We start from the raw sequence: 20,782 nt of genomic DNA, 5'->3' as shown, positions 1-20,782 counted from the left end.
CGGCACCGAACTGTGTATTCTGACAGCAACGGGGTCTTGCTCTCAGAATATACATAAGTGTGTGCAGCGCTGTTGGTCGAGATTTTTCATCCACAGTTTTAAGAAGGAGAAAAATAAAACAAAGCATATGCATAAGCATGGAGGCCTGGGATGGCCAGTGGATGGATGGTCCATATGCTTCGAGGTGTGTGTGTGTGTGTTTTCTGCCAGCTGACCAGAGAGTTGATTGGAGACCGGAGTGGATCCAATCTCTATAGTCTAAGAAATCAGAAGCTATAAGCATTTCATCACTTCAGTTTTGCAGGATATAAACCGCACCATTTGTAAGTTGGGAAAGCATCTGATCACGCGCATCTTGGTGAGATCAGATGATGTAAGGGCAGAGGAGATCTCTAATGCCTAATAGACCCCAGATTTCTAAAAACAAAATACCTGTCAATGCCTATTGCAGTCACAGAAGATGTTTACATTCCCTGTGATGGCAATAAAAGTGATTAAAAAATGAAAGGGACAGAATAATAAAAACATGCGTGGGCAAGCATTGACCCCCGTACCACTATGTAAACAGAGGTTGCACCATGCATGTGAGGTATTGCTGTGAACGTCAGATCGAGGGCAGTAATTCTAGCACTAGACCTCCTCTGTAAATCTAAACTGGTAGCCTGTAAAGGCTTGGTTCAAAAAAGAATAGAAGAGGGCGCACTCTCCTCGTGCATTACCGTGATAAAAGCAAATTTATTGTAATACGACGAATACTCATACCAATAGCTCATAAAAACAGAGGGCCACAATTAACGTCCTAGGAAACGGGGATCCTGTAGTAGAAAGTGCTAACTCGTTTCAGGAGTCAAGCTCCCTTCCTCAGAGCTGAAATTCTATACATGCGGATGGTCCATAAATAGAGTGAAGGAGACCCCACCTCATGCCCATGTGAAAAAAAATTATTTATGATCCTTCACTTGGGCTCCATCCCTGAGTCATGTACGTGTATGCTCAAGGTGTTCTAATTACCATCCCAGTATATGGCAATGATATACATGTTCTGTGCAAGACGTAAGTGACCATCACTGTAAGAGGGGACTTGATTTATCACTGAACAGTGGGCAGGGAGAGAGAGGAAAGACAGATACCCCATAATGGCGTCCTTTTGTGCGTGAGGGCACTGCAAGAACGAGTTTGCTCCGGATGCTAGTGTGATGGTATTGCGCATGCGCTGAAACGGCCAGAGATCATATGACGAGACCAGGACACTTCTAATGCTGTGCGTAAAATGCTGCGGCCCCCCCATGACCCCTTTTTGGAAAGTAGACACCCCAAACTATTTGCTGAGAGGCATATTGAGTCAACAGAAGAATTAATTTTTTTGCAACAAGTTTTTGGAAAATTACTTTTTTGTGTTTAAAAAAAAAAAAAAAAAAAATTGTCACTTTAAATGATTTATTGCTCATACATGCAATGGGTTTACTCCCCAAAATACGTTCTGCTACTTCTCCCGAGGTATGGGGATACCACATGTGAGAATTTTTGGCAGTCTTGCTGCGTACAGGACCCCAAAATCCAGGAAGCGCAGTCAGGCTTTCGAAGGGCTTTATTTCATCATTACACTTCCGGACTACCTCACAGTTTCGGAGGCCCTGAAATGCCAAAATAGTAGAACAGTGTAAATTTGCTGTCCCCTCAAAATAACTCAACACACCCCCACCCATTAATGTCTAAATCGCTGGCAACAAAAGTGAGTACACCCCTAAGTGAAAATGTCTAAATTGGGCCCAATTAGTCATTGTCCCTCCCCAGTGTCCTGTGACTTGTTAGTGTTACAAGGTCTCAGGTGTGAATAGGGAGCAGGTGTGTTTAAATTTGGTGTCATCGCTCTCTTACTGGTCACTGGAAGTTCAACATGGCAAAGAACTCTGAGGATCTGAAAAAAAGAATTGTTGCTCTACGTAAAGATGGCCTAGGCTATAAGAAGATTGCCAAGACCTGAAACTGAGCTGCAGCATGGTGGCCAAGCCCATACAGCAGTTTGACAGGACAGGTTCCACTCAGAACAGGCCTCGCCATGGTCGACCAAAGGTTGAGTGCACGTACTGTGTTCTATCCAGAGGTTGTCTTTGGGAAATAGACGTACAGTATGAGTGCTGCCAGCATTGCTGCAGAGGTTGAAGGGGTGGGGGGGTCAGCCTGTCGGTGCTCAGACCATACGCTGCATCAAATTGGTCTGTATGGCTGTTGTCCCAGAAGGAAGTCTCTTCTAAAGATGATGCACAACACATGCAAACAGTTTGCTGAACACAAGCAGACTAAGGACATGGATTACAGGAACTGTGGTCTGAGACCAAGATAAACTTATTTGGCTCAGATGGTGTCAAGCGTGTGTGGTGGCAACCAGGTGAGGAGTACAAAGACAAGTGTGTTTTGCCTACAGTCAAGCATGGTGGTGGGAGTGTCATGGTCTGGGGCTGCATGAGTACTGCCGACACTGGGGAGCTACAGTTCATTGAGGGATCCATGAATACCAACATGTACTGTGACATACAGAAGCAGAGCATGATCCCCTCCCTTCGGTGACTGGGCCGCAGTGCAGTATTCCAATGTGATAACGACCCCAAACACACCTCCAAGACTACCACTGCCTTGCTAAAGAAGCTGAGGGTAAAGGTGATGGACTGGCCAAGCATGTCTTTAGACCTAAAACCTATTGAGCATCTGTGGGGCATCCTAAAACAGAAGGTGGAGGAGTGGAAGAGGACTCCAGTGGCAGCCTGTGAAGCTCTGGTGAAGTCCATGCCCAAGAGGGTTAAGGCAGTGCTGGAAAATAGTGGTGGCCACACAAAATATTGACACTTTGGGCCCAATTTGGACACTCTACTTAAGGGGTGTACTTTTTTTTTTGTTGCCAGCGGTTTCGACATTAATGGCTGTGTTGAGTTATTTTGAGGGGACAGCAAATTTTACACTGTTATACAAGCTGTACACAGTACTTTACATTGTAGCAAAGTGTCATTTCTTCAGTATTGTCACATGAAAAGAGAATCAAATATTTACAAAAATGTGAGGGGTGTACTCACTTCTGTGATACTGTAATTTAAGTGACCACTTTGTGTTGGGGGGGGGGGGGGGGGGGGATAGATCTAGATCTTCCATGGACTCCACATGCTTCTCAGGTTGTCTTCTTTTCTGAAAAGGGGTCATTTGGGGGTGTTCCGCCCTGGTATTTTGGCACCTCAAAAAAATGTGATGGGCAGTCAAAGTAAAACTGTGTAAATTCCAGTATCTATACCATAGTTTGCAGATGCTATAACTTTCACACAAGCCAATTAATATGCAGTTTTGGGGATGTAGGAGAATACGTTTTGGCCAAAATGCATAACGAATTTTTTTTTTTTTTTTTTTTTTTGTCTTCTAGCACAAAAAACCTGCAGAGGTGATCAAATACCACCAAAAGAAAACTGGTGGTATAGATATTGCAATTTATGTCCTTTCTCACACATTTTGTAGATGCTATAACTTTCACACAAACCAAAATATAGGATGTAGCCGAATTCATTTTGGACTAAATTTATGACTAACTTTGCATTTTTTATATATTATAATTTTATTTTATTTTTTTTGTACAGCGCAAAAAAATAAAAAGCGTACTGGTGATAAAATACCACCGAAAGAGCTCTATTTGTGTGGGGGAGGACACAAATTTCATATGGGTACAGCATTGCATGACAAAGCAATTGCCTGTTCAAATAACGCAGTGCCGAATGGCAAAAAAAGGCCTGGTCAGGAAGGGGGATAAATCCTCTGGAGGGCAAGTAGTTAAAATCAATATACCTTCTTCCACCCCCCCCCTCCCCTTTTTTTTTTTTTGTTCGTGGTAGAGTGCATTTAGCAGTTTATTTTAACTGAAGTATTTGCATTGCATTTCCTTTCTTTGTTCTGTGTACTGTGAGACCAGATAAAGTGTTACCAAACCCATGACCCTGCATTCACTAAGTTTATTGATGGTAAGATGTGCAAAATGTATCCCAAGGCAGCATAGACAATTACATCTTTATACTGCTGGGAGATTTACTTGTTGCTTGTCATCACTTTAGCAGCACATTCATTATTGTACAAGCTTTTCTCTTAGCCCTTGCCTTATTCTTTACATTATGTATTTTTTAACTATGACTAGGCTTGTGCTTTTGTAGTATCTCCTTTTTTTATAATATAGTTGTTAGAACCCACAATATTTGACAAAATTTTTCTTATTTAAATTATCGGCCTTTCCCATTTTTCCCTCCCCCCTTCTTCTTTTTTTTTTTTTTTTTTTTTTAAATCTGTCGGTCAAACAACAAAAAAAAAATTTGGTCTTTTGGCTACTAAAGTGTTTAAAACAGATTTGTCTTGCCTATAAAATCCACTTCTTGGAGTACAGGACACAGACATATTCTTAGACGACTGGGTGTTATATGTTGGTACTGTCAGGAAACTGGACACTGTCAAACAGAACTGTGAGGATTCCCATATGAACGCTTCCACTGACACTTATCAGTGGTTTAGTAAGGATAAAGACAGCGGGGCCTTGGTCTCAAGACAACCTTATCCTTGTGCAGCAGGAGGCAATTTCTTTCAAAACAATGCTGTCAACTCTGATACTCCTAGTGGAAGTGATGACCGTAAGAAAAACTACCTTGCAGTGAGCTCAGTTTTTGGAATATTCAAGATGGGTACAAATGGAGGTCCTTAAGTACCAGATTTGAGATTGCATGGTGTCACCAGAGCCTCTAGGAGGAGCAAAATGTAACTCTCTGATCAAAGAATTTAACCAGAGAGGGTAGCCGAGGCTGAAATTTGGCCCTTGAGGCTACTGGAGGCCGGATGCTGATCCAGACCTGACTTGAATAAAGCCAGGATGTGTCCTACGGAGTATAGTATAGTTTAGTCTAGAATGCATGTTGTAAAGTCGGTCAGTCAAAGGTAAGCCTTCCAGGTGTGATAGTAAATTTTGTGAAGTCAATTTCTTGGCATGCAGAAGTTCTATCACAGAAATGCTATTGCAACTGAAGTACCTCAAAGCTTTCCCAAGACCTCCCCTTCTCTCAGTAAGAGGAAGAAAAAAAAAGCCGTGATTTCACTTTTACAAATTCTTGCCATATTATGCTATACTCTCCACAATGTGCTAAGGAGTGCCTAATGCAGGTGCACATAAACTACGTTGCTCCGCTCAAGGTGGTTAACCACCTGCTTCAAGCTGTTCCCTACTCGCTCCACAATCCTAACCATCCAACAGAGAAAGTCGCTCCCCATCATAAAAGCCTGCTACTCTATGTAATACATTTCACTCTTAAGCCTAGTAAATCTAACAAAAAAAACCCGCTTTTGAAGCGATCGTTCAATAATCTGATCATTAGTACACAGCTTTCAAGAGCCGATCACAACCGTTCATGTGAAATATCCAAAGGGACCAGCACAAAACATTTTCTCAAATAACAGAAGGTCATTTTGATTCAATTTTTTTTTTCTGTACAAATACTAATTGCACAAAAACCGCTCCAAGACCGCGCATGCTCAAACAAATATAATACAATACATCACATTACTAAAGTTACGAATACAACTTCGGAAGTAAAGTGTGTGTGTGTGTGTGTGTGTGTGTGTGTGTGTGTGTGTGTGTGTGTGTTCTTGACCCCCTATTCCTATCCTTTTCAGAACTGCTTTTTTTAGGACTTGTTCATAATAGCAAGGACTGCTGCTCCTCTGAAGCAATCCATACTCATCACTTTTCATAGGCATTTGACAGGCGGTAAAGCGGCAATATGTTACCTTTTAACCCCCTAAAAAGCAGCATCACCACACCACAACCTCCTGCAATGTGCACAATTGCAGGGTGGTTGTAGTTCAACCCCATTCGCCTGGAGGTATACTTCCAGCTGTGGCAACAGCATGTGTATACCCCCAGATGCTGCTTTTGCAGCTAAAGGGGGATCAGGTGGGGGTGGTAAAAGCAGCTCAATTGCATTGTTTTACCACCCTCCAACCTCACAGGTGAACAGGCCCTTAGTTCACATCTGTGTGGCTATGTAGGGCAGAGCATTTGTGTGTGTCAGGACTGAGACTATTTTGTGTGCGTTTCGAGACACCATATCATGAACCAAGCCTTGGACAGGGGTGCCTCGTGACTGAAAATACTTTTCAAGGGCTTCCCAACTGGAAAGGTTGAGCAACGCTGATCTGCTTATATTCTAATGAGCAGTGCACATTACTGGTAATAAGTGTGGCTCTTGATCATGTGATCACCATGTCAGCTATGTGATGTGGTGATCCCATGACTGTTCACAAGAAGCAATCACTGTGTGTGTGTGTGTGTGTGTGTGTGTGTGTGTGTGTGTGTGTGTTTAAAAGAAGAAAAATCACAGTCAGTCTGCAATAGCAATTCTGAGTCTTGTAAAGCATTTTAATCTGCAGTCTGTAAAAACTGGTTTAACTTGTGTCCCTCTTTTATAACAGATTGGCCTAAAAGTAGGAGTTCGTACAAGGGGCTGCAATGGCTTGTCTTATTACCTAGAATATGCAAAATGTAAGGGAGCATCAGATGAAGAAGTAGTGCAAGATGGTAAGTGTGTGGGGAAGGGGTGTTTTGTTTTTTTTTTTTTTTGTTTTTTTTTTTTTTCACGCATTTGGAAAATGCTACGGTTTTGTTTTTCTACTCTGTACCAAATATTATAAAAGAAAATGGCTGTTACTCATGTCTTTGTTTTCCCAAGAGAATAAGTTGTGCTATCTTTTAACCGCTTGATGACAACCGTATAGCAGAAATATTGCTACAGGCCGGTAGCTGTGCGCAAAATCACGTGTGTGTGTGTGTATACGTGATTATCCATTTCTGAGTAGGGGGTGTGTGAGCCCTACCCGTGTCACCATTTTACGGCTGTCAATCGCCGGGCCTTGGCCAGTAATTACTCGCTGGTGCCGGTGATTTTTCCGTAGATCTGACAGGGAGGACTGTGTTTTGTTTACTAACAGTCTTCCTCTGTGTCAACTCGGTCACTGCTTTGGATAGCTGTGCACAGCACAACCATCCACAGCAGTGTGATTAGTGAATCACACACATCCTACCCCCTAGTAAAAAACTCCAGCACACAGTTAACCCTTTGATTGCCCCTCATGCTAACTCCTTCCTGCCCAGTGCCATTAGTACAGTGTCAGGTTTTTTTTAATTTAATTATTTTTGGACATGTATAATAGCAAAGTCAAATCTTTTTGTGTTTTTTGTTTACATTTTTGTGCTACTTAATAGCAAAAAGTCAAATGTTTTCTTCTTCAAAATTGTCTGTTAAAAGTGTCCAGTAAAAAATTTAATTCAAATTTTGTCATACATTTTAGGCCGAAATGTGTTCTGCTACATGTTTTTGCTTATGTAGCAGGCTCCTTGTACAAGGGGATTCAGAAGGAATCGCATGATGAGCAGTCAGTTCCCTCTCCCTCTCCCTCTCCCTCTCCCTGGGCATTCTGCCAAGTTCATGACTCATCCACTACACAGCAAAGAACGCGGGGAGGAAGCAGGAAGTGAAGGGGAGAACAGAGAGACGCGAGGCTGGAGAAAAGACAGGGACACGTGGAGCCCGTCCAAGCAGAGGAGGAGGCACTACAGCACCCAGCGCGGATAGAGGGACCTTGCTGTGTGTTCAGAGTCTGGTGAGCTGTCCCACTGGAGAGAGTAAGACACACCATTTACACTTTGCATATAGACTGGGACATCCGCACCCCACTGCTGGGATCTCACCCATCCGGGGCCCTGTGCAAGCCACAGATCCCCCTGCCTGCTTTGCCCCTCACCACCAGTGTAATTGAGACTGTCTGCCGCGGGGACTGACACATATTGGGAGATTGCATCCTGTGACTGCCCCTGGTCTTGGGGTGCTTTGTGTTGCCTTTAGACACTGAGGTTGGACCCTCTCAGCCCAGAAACCTAGTGAAATCTGATGTAACCCACACCAGCTGAAACTCCAAAGAAGCCTTCAGCTGCTATTTACTTCATTGTAAAGGACTAAACGTGCACCAACTAGAGCTACACCGTTACAAGGACTAGAGTGGGGGAATCTGGCTTAGTAGCTTTATTAGAGGTACCTCTTTATTGCATTCTGTTCTGACTCTGAGGTGATTTTTGGCTAACGCCCCTCAGAAGCAGAATCATACACTGGTGTGGGTAATACATTTCATTGATAGAGTATAAGTAAGTTTCTCTGGGGAACTCGACCACTACACTCCGTTCTGGGCAAGCATTTTCCCTGCTGCACCACTTGGTCGCAGCTGCGACGTCCATCTTAGGAGTTGGTATAGGGCACTGCTTGAGTGGTTGTTGGGTAATTGAACAGCAAGAATCCCGGACGAGCCCCCACGTGTAGCACTGCCCCTTGGGATAAGCTGTAATATATTATGGGTCCTGCGCTCAATAGATCCAACCCTAAGCAAACCCAATCCCTCTGGCACAACTGGTAATGAATAGCAAATGCCCCGCCAAGAAATTTGCTGACACAGGGTTAAATAAAACAAGAACAATTTTATGGAGAATAAAATGTAGTGTAGAGGGGTGGGTTCCCTTTCAACTTCAAAACTTACTTTTCTTCTTTTATGCAATGCAGTAAATTTGGTCTGCCACTAGAGGGCTTCACAGCCAAGAGTCTCCGGATGGCAGAGTCGCACTTTAAGCAGAATACAACTGATATCAAACAAATAAACTTACTTAGATCAATGAAATGTATTACCCACACCGGTGTATGATTCTGCTTCTGAGGGGCGTTAGCCAAAAATCACCTCAGAGTCAGAACAGAATGCAATAAAGAGGTACCTCTAATAAAGCTACTAAGCCAGATTCCCCCACTCTAGTCCTTGTAACGGTGTAGCTCTAGTTGGTGCACGTTTAGTCCTTTACAATGAAGTAAATAGCAGCTGAAGGCTTCTTTGGAGTTTCAGCTGGTGTGGGTTACATCAGATTTCACTAGGTTTCTGGGCTGAGAGGGTCCAACCTCAGTGTCTAAAGGCAACACAAAGCACCCCAAGACCAGGGGCAGTCGCAGGATGCAATCTCCCAGTATGTGTCAGTCCCCGCGGCGGACAGTCTCAATTACACTGGTGGTGAGGGGCAAAGCAGGCAGGGGGATCTGTGGCTTGCACAGGGCCCCGGATGGGTGAGATCCCAGCAGTGGGGTGCGGATGTCCCAGTCTATATGCAAAGTGTAAATGGTGTGTCTTACTCTCTCCAGTGGGACAGCTCACCAGACTCTGAACACACAGCAAGGTCCCTCTATCCGCGCTGGGTGCTGTAGTGCCTCCTCCTCTGCTTGGACGGGCTCCACATGTCCCTGTCTTTTCTCCAGCCTCGCGTCTCTCTGTTCTCCCCTTCACTTCCTGCTTCCTCCCCCTCCCAGCGTTCTTTGCTGTGTAGTGGATGAGTCATGAACTTGGCAGAATGCCCAGGTTTTACAAATGAGGGGGGGGGGGGGGGGGGGGGGAGACTCATCATGTGATTCCTTCTGAATCCTCTTGTACAAGGAGCCTGCTACACTTACACAAACAAAAACAAAAAAACATAGCTGGACTGCGGCGGACATCCTGAAAAGGGGTGGGGAGAGAGGAACTGACTTGGTAATGGCAGACACCAGCCTATGAGGCTGGGGCACAATTTACAGTTCTCGAACTGTCCAGCACAGCTGGTCCCCACAGGATTCAATGTGCCGCAACAATATTCTTGAACTGAGAGCTGTAAGATACAGCCAGAAGTCAAGCAGCTCTGAAGGAGGCAAGCCTTATTCTCTTGGGTGGAGAACTACATGTGCAGAGGAGTGGTTCCTTCACCCCTAGATTTTTTTTTTTTCTGATGCTTTGTCAAAAGTAGGGAACAGATGGACATTGTGGCCTTCAACTTCAAGAAGAAATGGACAGGTTTGTGACCAGATCCATTTATTCCCTGGCCTTTGCTTTGGCCTTCTCCCCCAATTGCTCTGTAATTGGATAAAAAGGGGGTAAAACGAGCGCTGGATGGTGTTAGAACAAAATATAAAAGCAGCTGGCATGAAAGGCAAACCTCAAAAACGCCTCTTGGGGTAACAGTCACAAAAGGAAAACCATGCAGCACTAGGATATTGAAGTATATCTCACAATGCAACACCGCTAACATATAAGTGATGATGTATACAACCAATACTACAACATTCTCATGGTCAAAAAGGTGTACATGGTGACATTGGTGTCAAAGTCACTATATCAGTGGAGTGACATAAGGAAATCTGTGACATCTGTGGTAGGAAGTGTGGCTGTAGAATGCACTAACCAGATAGCGCAAATAGTAGCACATTGGAGTAAAATGACCTACTCCTGGTCAATGGATCAGGAACCCTGCAAGAGTGGTGGTTGCCTCTGCTGCAGTCACCAGAATCATCTGCATCCTCTCCAATTATGGCATCACCAGACATCAAGTGGGATAAACGCTCATCCGATATGTTGTGGAATCCTTTATAACGGCAACCTCCAGGGGGTGTGGTGCACGCTCATAGAACAGGAGTCACCTTAAGGGCTCAGAAATAAACCCAAAAGAGAGGCTTCCGATAGTGTAGTAACTTTTATTAAGGAGTATACAACAAATGTAGCACTTACATGATGCAATTCACAATTCCAAGTGGTGTGTAGATGGCCGCCCGTATCAAGGTGTGGACAATAGTGGTAGGTAAAGTAGCATCTCTCTAACGCGTTTCGTGGCAAATGCACGTTGTCCAAAAGCTCTGTAATTGGCCCTTGATACACAGACATACTTATCCTTTTGGGGGATAAGCCTTAGTCTCTTCCAAGCAGGCAAGGCCTCCAGTTATAAGGCCCTCTATTCAACCCTGCTTCTTAGTCAGATTGTAAGTGCATGACTGTTCTAAACTAAGGTTTAGACACATTACTGTTTTGGTCATTCCCACCTTGCTCAAAGCAACAAAATCTACTTCTCATAAGATCTACCACCACACTTGGAAGACCTATTTTGGCTTGTGAGAGAGCAGGTACCTTGCCACTTGGGAGTAGCCATTTTTGGTGTCCAGTGTCTCCATCAGACATTTCTGAGTTGCAGGCTCTTTCTTGTAAATCTTTTCTCTTCTTCCTAGAAGATAAAGTGGACCTGTTCAGGTCTGTTGATACTTTTCTTGTGGCTCTGTTTACGGTTTGGTAAAAAAACATACTGAGACCATACCAGTGTCCAGTCAACTGAAAGTAGAAATGTATAACCCATGCTGTAATACTACGGGTCCTGTGCCCTACCCTGTAAACTTAATGTCTTGGAGTACAGTAGTCAAAATGCCCCCTTCTTTGAACATGCAGTGCCCCATGGTTTTAATCCTGATCTGGGCTAAATGATGTAATATAGAATTGGAAAAGCAGGCCGTGTCATATTCTAAACTTTACTGGTAGAATGCTTGTAGTTTAGCCCAGATCAGGCTAACTGACATGGAGCCTGCATCTAGATAAAGTCATCAATGGCAGCAATGGTATTGGTTTCTCCAAAGGTCAGTATAACATTTTATCTTTAACATCATGGTGCTGCTTTGTTAAAATTCAAGAGCAATCCAGTTTTTGCAAATGCACTTTTTTTTTTTCTTGCAGGAGTAAGAGTGTTTATTGAGAAGAAAGCACAGCTGACTCTTTTAGGAACTGAAATGGACTATGTAGAAGATAAACTCTCTAGTGAGTTCATCTTTAATAATCCCAACATTAAAGGAACCTGTGGCTGTGGAGAAAGCTTCAACATTTGATACAAAAGGCTTCAGCTTGCTTTTAAACTACAAATAGGTTTTCCATCATAAAATGTATGCATTGCAAAGCACTTTTTTCAGAGTCTCAGGCTTTTAAAAATTTCCTTTCAATTTGATTTTACCTAATAAAGGCTTAATTTTTGTTTTGTGAACAAAAAATGCTCTTTCATGCAATCTTCCATCCTTGTATCACTGGAGTTATTAAAACAGAACACTTACATTCTGGCATTTCCAAAACATTTTTATGACATTAATGGTCCGTTAATAAAGTATGTCTTTTGACAGTCAGCAGGCATAAATGCAAGAATTATACTGATCTATAGCAGTTATTATGCTGGGCTTTTTTGTGCCAGTCTTGCTTTTTGCTATAAAAAACCCCTTAAAATGGGCAGGGAATGGAGTTACAAATAATACCATTGTTATTTGTATGCATTATGGACAATTCACCAGGAGAGTATGATGCCATAATTTTGTCTTTTTAATGGCTATAGCACTTGGCCAGTACTGACCGTTCTGGTGATATCTTGCAGTTTGAATCCCTTTTAGAGATCCAATAAGCCAGCATATGATTTGGCTTTCCATCTACACACTAGAATGATATTTCTGTGGAGTTTACTTTCAACACGACAGTAACCCCATTTTAATGCAGTCTGCTCACTGATAGACGAGTTCTTTCTGCTATTGTACAGATTCAGATCTCATTAAAGGGCCAATTGCTCTTAACTTGAATATGTATTAACCCTCTTGAAGGGGGAAGTTGTCTGCACAATTGGTAACTTCTTGCAGCATGAAATGGGCAGTAACCAATTCATTCACAACTGTTCTCTTTATACTTCTTTTGCCTTTTATAACTTTCAGTGTTTAAAAACCTGTTAGTACAATCAAATTTAGGCATCTGCCAGAAATAAAGGTAATCTGCACCTTTTAGACCATCTTGCACCCATCTGAAAGACTTGTAGTTAATTCATTTACAAATCTGAAGAACCTTTGCAGTCTGTTTTCTCAATACTACACAGAAGTGTAGTGATTACTACACTTTTTTTTTCATCCATGGCTTATTCCTCCAGGTCTTGCACTGAAAGTCAGTATCTTGGTACACACAGGGAGTTGGGAAGAGTCTGCAGAAATTGTAATGCTGTGCAGGCTTATTTGCAAAAAAAAATAAATAAATAAATGCTGGTTTTTATTCCTCTGCAAATATAGATGCATTTTTGTTATCCTTAACAAGTATCATGTCTGTTATGGCAAAGTTCACCTTTTCACAACATGTTTCACTGATATTCTGGCTGTAACCTATTACTATCGGACCAGCCCCCCCTAATCCCCACTGTGATAGCTAGTGGGGAATCCCTGCCTGGCTGCACAGTATTCTGTGAATGGGAAAACTACAAATTCCGGCAGCCTTTGCCGCTATCGGCTTGTAGTCTTCAGTGAACTACCTTGGCGCTCCACAATGCTGTGGTAGTTCATTGAGCTTTCCTGTTAAGTATCTACTTGCCTGTACGGGATGTATGAGCGAGCAGATATACTGACTGGTCAGGGGAAAACTTGCATGGTGCAATGCTTTTACGGCCCCACAAACAAAGTAAATGCGCTTTCTTTCCTACAAAAAAGTGCATTTTTTTTTTTTTTATTTTTTATAAAAGGTAAACTTATCCTTTTTTAAGTAGACAGATATTAACTGCTGTGGAGTGTAGCTTATAGTGTGTGCAGACATAACCACTGCTATTTTAATGTGGTGTTGTGTTGACCGTGCATTAATAAATCTTACACATAAATCAACCGTGCTCCTTTACATTATATATTTGTTTGGACACTTGGCATCATTGTCTTTGTTTTTATACAACATTAAATTTGTAATGTGCAGCTTTGGAGGATAAGCACAAATGGGGCCACTAAAATAGGACAAGTGTCCTATCAACTGCAACACTTTTTTTTATATATATATATATATATATATAAATAAAAGACCTGTGCCCCAATAGTACTAGCCACTGATCTTTCAGTTTAAGAATTGGAACTTTTTCTCAAGCACCAGTCAGACAGATCTTCAGAATAGTCTTGAACCTGATTGGTGGCTGAGGGGAAGGTCTTTCAATGCCAGTGACTCCTGACGCATAAGATCTAAAACCTCTTACAACAAATTTTAGCTAATAAAAAAAAAAAAAAAAGTGAATTGGTCTTTAAGTGCAATAACATGGTAAATGTCTTACTTCTTTGATCCGTGCTGCAAATACAACATCCTCTCCCCCAGGCAGGATGCTGTTTATACTGTTATGCCTCTTTAATTGACACCAGAGAGTATAAACCTTTCTTCCTCTATTATGCTCCAGAGAAGGACTCTTGTGCTCTGTGTGCAACCAGAAAATTCTGTACATTGGTTTGACACTTTTTTTTCTCTGCTTAGTCTTGGCAAGAGCTCTCCAATTAGCAGGAAGCTTGAGATTTGCTGATTGCTAAACCATAGTCCTGACTATATGCAGGAGCGTGATCCCTCTCTGGAGCCTAGCGATGAGGGGAGTAGAAGTGAGGAGACCTAGACATTAAAAACCAGTATATTTGTTTCTAGCTAGTAAGAAACCTTGATGGAACTTTAACACTTACAACTATGGGTATTGGTTACATCACGTTAGCTACATTTTTACTTGTATTTTTACCTAATGCTGCATTTGGAGATGATGTTATCAATGTTTGTATCTGGGCTGTATGACTACTTTCAAAGGTGAAGGAGTCTGCATTGCTTCATGGAGTTTTTGAGGACTTATATCTAGTTTCACACTGCACTTTTTTTTTCCCCATGATAGCTCCACTTTGAAGAATTCATCCTTGTGGATGTATAAAAACTCCATTCTTGAATGTTGATACAGCTGCCTCTGACACTATGCTTTCTTAATTTTCTTCAATGAATATGCTGCCACTGTAGGCTGTTTATATGGCTTTTGTGAATATTAATTGTCCACTGCACCCAGAATTGATACTTCAGTTTACTGCAGTTGCTGGCAAATGGGGTAACATGCTGGCTTGCGTCTTTGCTTTGGGACCCTGGGGGAGAAGGATTGCCACCAGAATTCATAGTTCCACCCACCTGCTATGTCCCTGTACAAAGGCAAATTTGTGATGGATTCTTCCTCTGTGGGTTTTCAAAGTCAATTTCATCTAACATGGACAATTAGGGGAGTCTACCTCCTGAAAGTGACACTGCAAAAATATTAGCACTGGAGTCTTGAGTTACCATAAACAGGCTGTCCATCCCACAGGTCTCTGCCTGAGACTGAAAAATCAGTTTTAAGTGGACTTGGTATTTAACATCCTGACCAGTAATGCTGAGGATTATTTCAGGATTGCAAGCTACCTGGTATATTTTTCTGTGTTTGCCCCACTATTTATTAAGGGATTTGTTTTAGTATGAATGTTTGTATATGTACAAGAATGCTAAGCTGACACTTTTGTTTTGGTGAATAAAATTTTGAAACGCACAAGAAAATGCTATGCTTTGAACATGTACAAGTGTATGTAAAATGGATGGTGTGCTTTGTATCTGTCTTTTTATTATGAGAAGTAAACATTACATTGTATAGTTTTCAATTGTTTGAATTGTGGTTTTGTTTTTTTTTTGTTTTTTTCTTTCTTTCTTTCTTTCCTTTTTCCTCTGGGGGGGGGGGGGGTTCCCTCTTGTACACTCCACCACTCAAATGCACATTCATCCTAGTAAAAATAATAACACTGTTCAACAAATTTTTATTTTTTGCCAGTTTTGGAAACAAAAGGATCCATTTCTTAATGAATTTCACATTCTGAGTTCAAATATAACAATGAAATTTGTCAATTGGCTCTAGTTTTTCTGTAAACGAAAAGTTTTCTACTATAGGCGTAATGACTACATAATGCACAATAATTATATAGATAGATGTCTTTCCACAAATATAAAGCAAGTGATATTGACTACATAACAAAGCCTAAATGGCATAATATATTGCATAGGATTACCAAGAAAAATTATAGCCATAAGCTAAGTTGAATCATTTTAATACTTAGGATTCTCACTAGTTTTGTCTTCAGTTTGTGTCGGTTTTGCTTCTCTTGGCTTTTCTCTTGTATTCGAGGAAAGGGCTATCTCTTACAACTGCACGTGACTACACGCTTCAGGTTCTTCCTCACTTGACTCAACCACGAAGGATTCTGGTGCTTTAGGAATTGGTAGCCCCTCTCCATGAGGAACTGGACGTATTGCCGATGGAATATTTGGATAGTGCACAGATAACTTTTTCTTCTTATTTAGCCCTTTTACAATTAGAGGCACCATACAAAAGTAACAATTACTAACATGATCTGTTGGCTCTCTCCAAATCATTGGCACAGCGAAAGGCATAGATGCCTTTTTTCCATTCAACCATTGCTCCAGTGCCGTCCCACAAGAATTGCAGCATATATGTGGTGCCCAGCTCTTGTCCTGGTCTCCTATCTTGCAGCCAAAATACAAGTTGTAGGCTTTCTTAATCATTCCTGTTATCCTCCTTTTTTGTGAGATAAAAGTTATTTCATCGCAGATATAGCAGAAATTATCTGCTTTATTCACCCAAGTTCGAGGCATTACTGAGTAGCCTATATAAGCATAAAACGAAATGTAAAGACGCTGTCGAACTACAATCAGCTACAGATACTGCAGCTTTTATGCAGTGAAGTGATGCAATTAAAGGCTAATATTGCATCATCTCAGTATACATGAAGTTTTCTATTGGTCACCAGTATCAATTGCGTAATATGCAGCTGAAGTTGCATCATAATTTTGAATGGCTTACGTCATTAGATGGGTGAATATATCATGGAAACTAGAGCCAATCAACTTTTTTTTAGGGTCATTTTTGTTTTCAGCACCCCAAAATTATGTAAGATTAGCTAATTTTATGCCCAAAACTTTTTACCTGTTGAACAGTGTAATTTGTCCCATACTTAAAGCTGAACTACAAGCAGATATAAAAAATTAATGCAGCTGTGTATTAATACATCCTCCAGTTGCTCCTTTTTAAATGTTTCATCTATATATTTAGCTGGAATTTATCTTTAAACTGATGTATGATCATGTTTCATTTATATCATGTCCTATAGGTTTGTTACATTTTTATGATAAAAATGTATGTGTAAATTAAAAATGTTTAATGATTGCATATTTTGTGCTAATGTAAACGTGCATACAAGTGATTTTGTGCCATTCACTTATGATAGCACTTACTGTACAGATGTGAAGAGCTGCCAGATAGTTAAACTACCCGTTCATCTTTCGTAATATGTTACACCTATATTTGGTGTGTAACATGTTACTAAAGCACCTGCCTGCCACCCGACCCAATCCCCCATTGTGACAGCAGGCAGAGGATCCTCTCCTCACACCCACTGTCACGACTCAAAATCGGCATGGCTGGTTTTATAAATATGTGAATGATCTACAAGTGCTGTCTTCCACTGCAGTAGAGGGCTTGTAGCTCATAATGATCTGGTGATTGCAAGTAGAATGCTTTACAGGCTCCTAAGAGAGAAAATAAACAATAGGTTTAAATTTAAAAAAAAAAAGTGCATTTAACACCAAAGCCTCCTGGCCCTTTTAAGGGGGCTTCTGATGCTGGTAGGTGGGGCGGACCTTATGATAATGTGACTACCATAATTGGCTGACACAGTAGCGATTGGGAGCTTTACATTTGGCGCCGGTAACTGTGCCAGGGAAGCATACTTTGGCACAGCTTTGTTTACATTTTAGTACGCATATATGCGACCTTTTGACATCAAGCCCCACCCACTGAGAGGCCACATATATGTGTACTGTTGGCCTGAACAGGTTAAGCTAGTTATAAAGGTAGAAGGATTTTTCACCTTAATGCATTCTCTGCACTAAGGTAAAAGGGAAAAAAAAAATCTTTTGTGTGCAGCTCTCCCCCAATTAAACTTGCCGGAGCCTGATCTCGATTCAGCTCTGTGCTTGGGAACAGCAGCTCTCTCCACTCTTTCCCCTCACTGGATATGGAGGCAACAGCAGGACCTAATCACTCCTGCTGTCAATCACACCAGTGAGCAGAGAGTGGGGGTGACTGACCCACGTTGTGTGTATCAATGGACACGCAGTGTGGCTCAGGTTCGAGTCTGCATGAGTGCCCCTATAGCAAGTGGCTTGCTGTGAGGACAACTGATGGGGGAGGAGGCAGGAGCACGCACAGGAGACCCAGAAGAGGTGGATTGGGGCTGCTCTATGCAAAACTATTGAGTGATGAGATAAAATCATTAAAAGATTTTCAAATGTTTGTACTAATGAAAAGTCTTTTGTATAGTTCATGGCTGGATGAATATTGTTAGTGCTTTTGTTTGCTGTTAACATTTCATTTTGGAATAAATGTAATTTTTCAAACATACATCACAGACCGATATATGTTTGTTCAAGAAATATTTTCCTCCTTTTCTCTTTGCTTCAGTCGAATCAAATGTCTTTTCTCCAGTCATCTTCCAGGATGGCACACCTGAAATGACTAGCTCAACCTGGCAGGAAACACACTCAAAAATTGGCAGTTTTTAATTCCCTGCCCTTTCCTCCCCTCCTCAGTTTTTGATTGTGTTTCCCTGTAGCAAAACATTTGAGAGCAGGCTGTAGCCAGGGTCATTTACCCACTGTAGGGGTTCCCAGTGCAGTGGAATTCCCCAGGCACCAGTAAGGAGTGCCTGCATTCCGGGGATGAATTTTCTTCCTCCCTCCCGGGTGTGGGGATCACTGACCAGCATTTCTTGAGGGCCAGAAGTAGAAGTGAGGCTGCGTTCCAAGCCTTGCACTCAGCACACTTCCGGTGAGGGTGGGACTTCTGCACTAAAGATGGCGGTGTCAGTTGGCATTATCTCTTCCTTAGGAAGCCGGTGGGGAGCCTCCAGGATTTACCCCTGGAAACGGACCCAGGGCCCAGAGAAGGCAACGCAGTCCCAAAGAGCCCTGCTGTGATGGAAGAGAAGGCAGTGGCTGTAGCAGTTAGTCTGACTCGGCTAGTGGGGAAGAGGAGGGGAGGTAGGTCACTACCAACTCCCCTACAGGTGTGCCTGCGGAGGAGAAACCATTTAAATGGTTGTTTTTCTTACCCCAGGGCCGTGTGGAACCACCTAAGAGAGAACCCACAAGATGCCTAAGGACAAAGCCGCCCCCCCCCTCCTCGCTCCAAACGGTGTGGTTATTGCAATGTTAAAGTTCCACAAGACCATGCCACACCCTTCTGCTACAAATGTATTCACAAGTTATCAGGGAAAGAAACCTCGGTGGTTATGAAGGCTTTATTGTTGGTGCAAACATAGATGTTAGCCACCTTACAATTGTTCAAGACATCCCTGAAATCTAGAGAGGTGGATACTCTGTCTCCTAGGGAGACCCTGTCTTCACTGGAGGAGACTTGGGTGGTGAAGCAGTGGGAAGGGTTGGGTCCCTGATCCTCAGGCCACAGAGACAGACCTGGAGGAGGTGGAGGTTTCTGATCAAAGCTCCCTGGATGAGGGGGAAGAATTGGAAGGTGACACCCAGGCTAGTGAGGAGTCTAGACAAGGTAGACCCCTTTTTGCAGTGAATGATATGGAGGGGCTCCTAAGGGCTATTTACACCTCAGAGGACATCCTGGAACCGCCTACGCAAGCCTCAGCTCAGGATAAGATGTATAGGGGGTTGGTGAAGCTGCAAACTAGGGTACTACCTGTATCCCAGACTCAAAGATATCATCTTGAGAGAATGGAAGGATACTGAGAGGAGAGTCTTAAAATTAAAGACCTGGAAAAGACTACCCCTTTGGGGGAGAAGAGGAAGAGAAATTCCTCAAGACCCCCAGATTAGGTGCCACGCTGTCACAAGTGTCTAAAAAAGTCAGACCTGTCCTTTGAGGACTCGGGTAACATCAAGGATCTGATGGACCGTAGGTCTGAGACACTGTTGCGTGGAGCCTGGGAGGCTAACGCAGCCACTATGGCCCCAGTCTTGGCATCCGCTTGCATTGCTAGGAATACTGATGCCCTAGAAAAAGGGGAAAGCCCAGATGGAAGAGGTGTTAGAATCCCTGGAAGTGGTCAGTAAGGCAGTTGCCTATTTAGCAGATGCTGCAGTATAGATGGTCAAGACATCAGCTAAGATGGCAGCTCTGATCAACTCAGCCTGGAGGGCAGTTAAGGCCTGGGACCGCAATCAAATGGCAAGAGCCCGGGTCTGTGGTCTGCATTTTGAGGGTTTCTTGCTGTTTGGCTTAGGGTTGGACCAGGCGTTATCAAGGTCCTCTGAAAAGATAGAGAATTTCCCCGTCAAGACTAACAAGGATAAGGGTAAAAAGTTTTTTCAAGCCCCCCTTAATCAGAGCCAACAAAAACTTGGGAAGGACCCTCCCAAGAAGTGGGCTAGTAAGGGGAGACAGAAAGGAAGCTTCCTTTTTTCCTGGCTCCAAACCAGTAAGTATCCCCAATGACATAGATCTCAGGGTGGGCGGAAAGCTCTCCAGGTCTCTCCAGCAGTGGGGGAATATTTCGGAAAGCCCGTACATGCAGAAGTTGATAAAGGAGGGGTATCAATTGGAGTTATCTTCACTCCATCTCATGTCTTTCTGTTGACTTACCCCCCCCCCCCCCCAGAGACAGGGCAAAGGCATAGGGTCTCTTGGGAGGGATCTAGTGGATCAGGAGGTAATTGTCCTGTTGCTGATGATCCAGCTATTTTGGGGATTTTTTTCGCTCGTCTTCGTGGTCCCGAAGCCTTCAGGGAAATTCCGATTGATCATAAACCTAAAAAGGTTGAACGTTTTCCTGTGCTACAAAAAGTTCCATACGGAGAGTGTTTACAGTGTACACAAACGTCTACTCAAACGAGTGTTTATGGCCAGGGTGGACCTCAGAGACGCCTACCTCCATGTTCCTATTGCCCCAGAATACCAAGCCTTCTTACAGTTCACTATATTCATGGAGAAGGGGGTCAGTTATTGGCAGTTCCGAGCTTTTCCATTCGGGCTGTCGGCCAGTCCAATAATCTT

The 20,782-nt window shown here is 42.7% G+C and overlaps 1 protein-coding gene and 1 pseudogene across 2 annotated transcripts in view; both read left to right on the top strand.

Moving 5' to 3' along the window:
• The window catches only part of ISCA1 (iron-sulfur cluster assembly 1), a 31,027-nt gene extending 15,685 nt beyond the window's left edge, over positions 1–15,342 (top strand). For both annotated transcript variants that reach the window (XM_089662120.1, XM_089662119.1), the window contains 2 exons: positions 6,481–6,586; positions 11,614–15,342. In XM_089662120.1, the coding sequence (XP_089518246.1) occupies positions 6,481–6,586; positions 11,614–11,762 (255 nt within the window). In that variant the 3' untranslated portion in view covers positions 11,763–15,342. The remainder of the gene's footprint in view (positions 1–6,480; positions 6,587–11,613) is intronic.
• A 3,270-nt stretch (positions 15,343–18,612) lies between these two features.
• On the top strand, positions 18,613–20,224 carry LOC149436010 (uncharacterized; annotated as a pseudogene).
• Positions 20,225–20,782: the final 558 nt, after the last annotated feature.

The sequence above is a fragment of the Staurois parvus genome, unplaced genomic scaffold (assembly GCF_062004578.1).
Source record: "Staurois parvus isolate SC_StPar_1 unplaced genomic scaffold, SC_StPar_1.0 ptg001432l, whole genome shotgun sequence".
Classification (NCBI taxonomy): domain Eukaryota; kingdom Metazoa; phylum Chordata; class Amphibia; order Anura; family Ranidae; genus Staurois; species Staurois parvus.
This window is presented reverse-complemented; position numbering and strand designations above follow the sequence as displayed.